This window comes from Pinus tabuliformis, chromosome 8 (assembly GCF_031772625.1).
Source record: "Pinus tabuliformis cultivar Carrire ecotype Pingquan chromosome 8, CPIR1, whole genome shotgun sequence".
Classification (NCBI taxonomy): Eukaryota; Viridiplantae; Streptophyta; class Pinopsida; order Pinales; family Pinaceae; genus Pinus; species Pinus tabuliformis.
Window position 1 is genome coordinate 982,929,277 of NC_142294.1, and position 6,405 is coordinate 982,935,681.

Genomic DNA, 6,405 nt, shown 5'->3' on the forward strand with positions numbered 1-6,405 from the left:
TTTTGCCTTTCGGATATGTTTGCACAAGGATTTCTTTATTGTTGCAATAGGGACATAAGAAATGGTATGCGAATGCAGAATATAAACTCGGAAATCCTTGAGGGATTTTACCAATGTCAATGCCTTTTTCTTAATGATATTATATCTCAATGCTGCATCTCTTATAGTACGACTGAAAAATTCTATAGGCTGCTCATTTTTCTGATCTTTTTTCTGCATTAGAGCTACTACTAACATATTCTAAGAAGCAAAAGAAAAAATGATGAAATCTGAAGTATAATCTGGGCTAATCAAAATAGGAGTAGTAGATAATGTAAATTTTACCACATGAAATGATTTCTTAGCCTCCAAAGACCACTTTACCTCGCTATCCTTCCTCAACATATTTGTCATTTCTTTCAAGTGCTCAGCTAGATTAGGAATAAATCTCCTCAAAAAATTAATTTTCGTATTGAACGATTGAATCTCTTTCTCGTTGCTAGGGAAGTTTAGTTGTTGAATGGCCTCCACTCTGGAAGGATCAATGCGGATGCCATCTTTAGATATGATATGTCCTAGTAGCTTACCTTCTTCCATGGCAAACAAGCTCTTCTTTGGGTTAAGTGAGATGCCAAATTTTCTACATTTATGAAAAACAATCCTTAAATGATACAAGTGATCTTCATCAGATTTTGAAAATATTGTTAGATCATCTAGATAGATAACCAGAAATACATCTTTCTCATTTGCAAATTCTATGTCCATGGCCCGTTGAAAGGTGGCTCCTTCATTCTTCAGCCTAAAAGGCATCTTGGCATACATGAACATACCCCATGGTGTTGTGAAGGTTTTCTTGAGTTGATCATCTTTGTGTACCAGAATTTGATTATATCCAGAGTATCCATCTAGCAGTGACATCCTAGAGGATCCGACCACCCTCTGTAATATGTGATCCATCTTGGGCAAGGGATAGTTTTCTTTCAAGGATACCTTATTGAGATTTCTGAAATCAATACATAGACAAATTTCCCTAGTCTTTTTCCTCACAGGTACTAGATTAGACATCCATTCAGAAAACCGAATGGGAACTATTATTCCAGACTTATAAAGTCTATTTACCTCTTTTTCAATTGATGGCAACAACTTGGGATTGATTCTTCTTAATTTCTGGCGAAATGGCTTTTGATCGGGCTTAACAGGAATAATGTGCTGAATGATACTTTTTTCATAAACTTTCATATCTAAGTAATCGCAAGAAAATGCATCAGAAAATTCCTTCATTAAAGACATATACTTACCCTTTGTTTCAGGATATAAAGACTTTGATAATTTGACCAATTTAAGATTTTCAGTTGTGCCAATGTTTACATATTCAACTCCTTTTCTGTAGGAACCATGGTGGGCTTCTTGGCGACATAATCTATATCAAATAACTATTCCAAAGGCACCAAGCATCTTGGAACGTTGTTGTCCTTGAGCAGTAATACTTCAGTGTCAACTGAATGGATGTTGGGATCATCGAAGTTGTATGCATCATCAATATGAAAATTCTAAAATTCCCCCTCCAACTGTAGGAAACTGTTTATTTTCTTATCATCACCAAACACTTGCCAAAACCTCATATTATCTAGGATAGCTGGGTGATGCTTAGCATGGATGGAGTAATTCTCATTAGGATGCATAGGTATCTTCACCCTACTTGTTGCAGTGGCAAGTGAATCAACTATGACATTCTGAGTTCTTGGAATAAGAGATAAAGTATATTCTGAAAAAATTTTGAGAATATCAAGTACAACATTGCGATAAGCTCTCATCCTTGTATTTTTTTCCTGGTATTCCCCTTTGAATTGCTTGATCACTAATTTGGAGTTTCCATAAACATTAATCTTTTTTGCTCCCAACTTTTTCATAATTTTGAGGCCAACAATCAATGCCTCATACTCTGCCTCATTGTTTGAACATTCAAAAGCTAACTTGTAAGAGTTCATTCTCACATTTCGAGGGATTTTGTTTGACTGATGTAATGGACCATGTATCCAAACACCAATTCCTTCTCCTTCTATTCCTGATGCACCATCGAACTCCATGGTACAAAGACCATTTTCTTCATCCGGAAAAAGGATTTATGAAGATTGAATTTTTTTATTTTTAGGATTTTGAACAGCTACTTCAAAACTTTCTGCTTTCTGCATTATCCTTTGAATCTCCTCAATAGGATTTGCAGGCTGCCTATATTCCTCACCAAAAACTTTGCCTTCTACTGTAATAGTTTCATGTATGCTGCCCACTAGGTTGGGAACTTCTGAAATTTCCACTAACTAACTTTCATCCTCAACATAATTCATGTCACGAAATAGAATGAAAGAGTTGAGATCAGTATGAACATCGTGTATAGGATGATTAATTGGCTTCTCCTTACTACTGATCATGAATTTCATCTTATTTTCTCTATAAATTTTCCAAAGCTGTCCAAAAACAGGGATAGTGGCATATGAAAAGTCAATCTGCAAAGTGCCCTTTAATTTTGCTCCCCAAGACCTTGAAAGCAACATGCCAAACCTAGGAAGAATATTGGAAACTACGACTTCCATAAGTACATTTTTGGCTAGGATTTGGTCCAAGGACAGTACTAAGTCTTTGATAAGGCCAATGCATTTCACTCTTCCATAATCAAAAGAATAAAGATCATGGTAAGTTCGAGTGATGCTCAGTCCTAATTTATCCATGATGGCTTTAGGCATCAGATTGTGGGAGGCGCTAGAATCTAGCATAGCATTATGAACGATAAAATCATGAAGTTTAAGACTCAGATAAAAAGGAAGTATTTCACTATTTTCGGGAGCTCCTTCTAAGCTTGGACCAAAAAGGATTGCTGGCACATCATCAACTACATTAACTGTATCAAATATCTGATCGACCTTAAGCATCTTTGCAATATAAAATTTATATTTTTCATTCCTTACCAATTCAGTAAGGGTAGTGGCTATTTTCAATTTAGAAATTTCATTTCCAAACTAAAAATATTGGATTGTTTTTCTACCTCTTTTGAAATGATGTCCTTCCTTTCTGTTTGGCCTTTAGCTTGAGGTTCCTTTCTTTGGCTTTCAGTTTGCATTTCTTTATCTTTCCTGATATTGCTAGTGGAGGCTTCATTTGTTTTATCCCGATTCAGTATGACAATGTCTTTGTCTTTATTCTGGCCTGCAGGAGTGGTTTCTTTGCTTGGTGCATCCTTTTGTAGATTTTGTCTTTTCTGAGTTAGAGTGACAGGTACATTTATATTCCTCAAATTTTACTTCTTTTTGAGATGACTGAGGGCATCCTAATATCCTCTTTGGTACTCTATAGTCCTATCAGCCCATAGATCTTTGCTTGCAAACACAAATTGTTGATCATTTGGTATGAGAGAGTCTTTGGAAAACTGATCTTCTATTAGAAAAATTGGCAATTCATCTTCTTGAAAGAAGTGATTTGCTTCTACAATTTATTCTTCATCTTCTTCATGACCTTCAGTGTAATTTTTCTAGAATAGAGCTCTTACTTGACTTTGAGGATCTAGATTTCGTTGTTCTTTCTGTTGATTTATGAACTGTTGTTGTTGATGCCTGCGAAAGTTAGGATTCCTCACTGAAGGTTCAACTTGTCGATCAGTTATGGATATTCTATCCATCATCCTCTCCATATTTTTTATCAGATTGTCAAGCTTTGCATCAGAAGATGATGTAGGCTCTTCTTTGAAGATAACTTTCTTCTCTGCTCTCTCTGGCTTTGATTTTGACTTCTTAATGAGTAAATTGGCTTCAACATTGATTGTATTTCGCTGCATCTCTTCAAGGGTAGTGGGGTCTCTTTCTCTAAGCTGGTAGGCCATGTATGGATCAAAAGCATCAAGATAATGAAGGAGAGCCAAACCAGGAGGAGGCTTCATATCATCAAGTATAGAATTGTACACTGTATTAAATCTTGATGTGAATTCTTGAACTGTTTCATTTTTGTTCCTTTTCATTGAATTATACTCAGCCAATATCTGTAATAGATTTTTCTTCTCTTGCCAACGAGCTATGGATAATTCAATTAATCTTTGAGAACTGTTGGTAGAATTAGCAGCCATACTTCGAAACCATTTCTTAACATCTCCTGAGAAACTCTGAGCTATTATCCTCATTTTGGAATTCTCCTCATCAATTTCTTCTAAATCAATGAAGTCTATAAGCTTGTCAACATGTTATTGAGCTGTAATTTCTGCACTTCCATCAAATAAAGGGAGTATTTGACCATAGTTCTGAGGCAAAGCAACAAGTTGATCAGGAAGTAAAAGAGTCACAAATCTTGCCATGACTACTAGAGAAAGTGAAGGTGTTATAATGAATTGTGTAAGTAAGGGTGGTGATGTTGATGAGGATGATGGAACTACTAAAATGGGTTGTGGAGGCAGAGATGGAATGAATGGGGGAGGTAGGAAGGATGATGAAACTGAAGCTTTGGGAGATGTAGTAGATGTGATTGGAGGCGAAACAGAGGATGAAGCTGTGGCTAGGTATTCAAGTTGGTATTGAACACAAGCTTTTTCAGTAGTGATTTGGAGTTGGTCAACAAGGATTTGAAGCTTATAAAAATTTAACCACAGTTCATGATCAGTCTTAGAAGACAAAGATTCTGAAGAAATAGAGTGAGTTTCAACCTTTAAAGGTTCTAATGTTATATCAGAGATACAGGAGTCAGACTTGGACCTTGTAAGTGATAATTCTATCTGCTCTTCAAAAGGAGTTTGCTCAAAGGCGAACAGGTTTTTAGGGAGAGAAGTTGTTCTTTTAATTTTACAAACTGCACTTTTAGTGATGGCTAGTCTAAGCAGTCTTTCTAGATATTCAACAATGAAGGGTGGATTTGGGTCATGGTTTGACCTGGTATGCCTTTTGGAAGCCAGATTGTATACACCCTAAACTAATGAGATTTATCAATTCAGCCTAACTTCGAATATTGGAAACTGAGAGGTACAAAACCAAATTCTTTGAAAGCTCTTAGATATTTCCTAGGAATAATTTTAACAGTCATTCCCTGGCAATGGCACCAAAATATGTTAGTCCTTACAATATCCTATGCTGAAAAGGAAATCAACAAGGGTAACCTCAAACCACTTCAGCTCAGTAGCTAGCCCTACTAAGCATGAGAGAGGGATCTCTCTAAGTTTCTTATCAATGATATGACTTTAAAGCAAATGAATTTTGGGCTAGATATGTGTGTTTGTTTGTTTGTTTATGAAAATTTGGGTTTTTAAGGGTTTGCTAAACTTAGGGTTGGGAGCCACAAGTAGGTCTAGGTTGTGGGAATGCAGGAGCAAACTTAATAAGGAGCTAGATATCAGAAGCCATGGTGTAATTTGAGTATTTTTCAATGTAGTATAGAAGATATAGTGTGGAAGAAACTAATGAGCATAAATAAACATGATTTCATTAGCTTAGGAAGACAAAACATATAACTATGAAAACCAGGTAACAGAGCTTGAAAAACAAAAATTTTGAGTATTTTATCACAAGGAATTCATAGAAAGAAGAGATATCATGTAGATAAATATGTTTAGACCATGAGAAAACAAAAATAATGAAATACAAGCACCATGAACTCACCAGGCTAGAGTTCCTTGAAAATAGATGCAACATGTATCTATATTAGCTGAAAGATGATTACAATGCAAGCCTCCTTCACAAAAAGTTCAACCTTCTTCTCCTGAAGTAAAATGATACTTTTAGACTCTCCTAGACCACTTGCCCACCTTCAAGAGTCGAATTCCTTGGTGGAGGAACTGACTCCAAGATTCTCTCAACTAACAGGTGAGAGTGAGAAGGTGAAACTCAAACACTTCATGAAGAGTTTGTTTAGGAGTTTTCTTCTTTTATGAGGCCTAATAAACATCAAAAACAACCTATGATGTACATTTATTCATACCTACATCACCTAGCCTCGTAAATTGTGCCATTTCAAAGAGAATATTGACTTTTACCAAGTCAAACTGAAAACTAGAAATTTTACATAGTGAAATTTTCTAACTAAAAACATAGGAAGTGCAGAAGCACAGCGCCAATGTTGAGATGATTTTTAGGTATATTCTAGGGGTCAACATGAAAGTATGAGAGAACAGTCAACTAGCCCTTCAAGTATAGTTCTAGATAAGTTTGAATTTCGTAATTTGGAGCATGGGAAGACCTTCAAAAATCCATTATCCCAAGGTTGCTCCAGAAGCACAATGTCTGTCAAAAAATGGTCCATAATGCTAGTTTTTTGCCACTTTTTTGCATTTTTCTACAAAACTAAGCCACCTATGCAAAATTTGGGAAAATGGGTTTTACAGGATGTTAAGAGATTTCTAAAAATATATACCTTTCCTCAAATGGAGGCCTGAGTAAAAAGCGTAGTGCCAAGGCATTG

The 6,405-nt window shown here is 35.8% G+C and overlaps 1 protein-coding gene across 1 annotated transcript; it reads right to left on the reverse strand.

Moving 5' to 3' along the window:
* Positions 1–1,529: 1,529 nt before the first annotated feature.
* Positions 1,530–2,066, reverse strand: LOC149238714 (uncharacterized). Its single transcript, XM_089369651.1, has one exon. The coding sequence runs from the start codon at positions 2,064–2,066 to the stop codon at positions 1,530–1,532; it is 537 nt and encodes a 178-aa protein (XP_089225777.1).
* Between the last annotated feature and the right edge of the window lie 4,339 nt (positions 2,067–6,405).

What these genes read in the sequence shown, in the direction of transcription:
- LOC149238714 (XM_089369651.1), bottom strand. Translation starts at nt 2,066, where the DNA reads ATGGAGTTCGATGGTGCATCAGGAATAGAAGGAGAAGGAATTGGTGTT.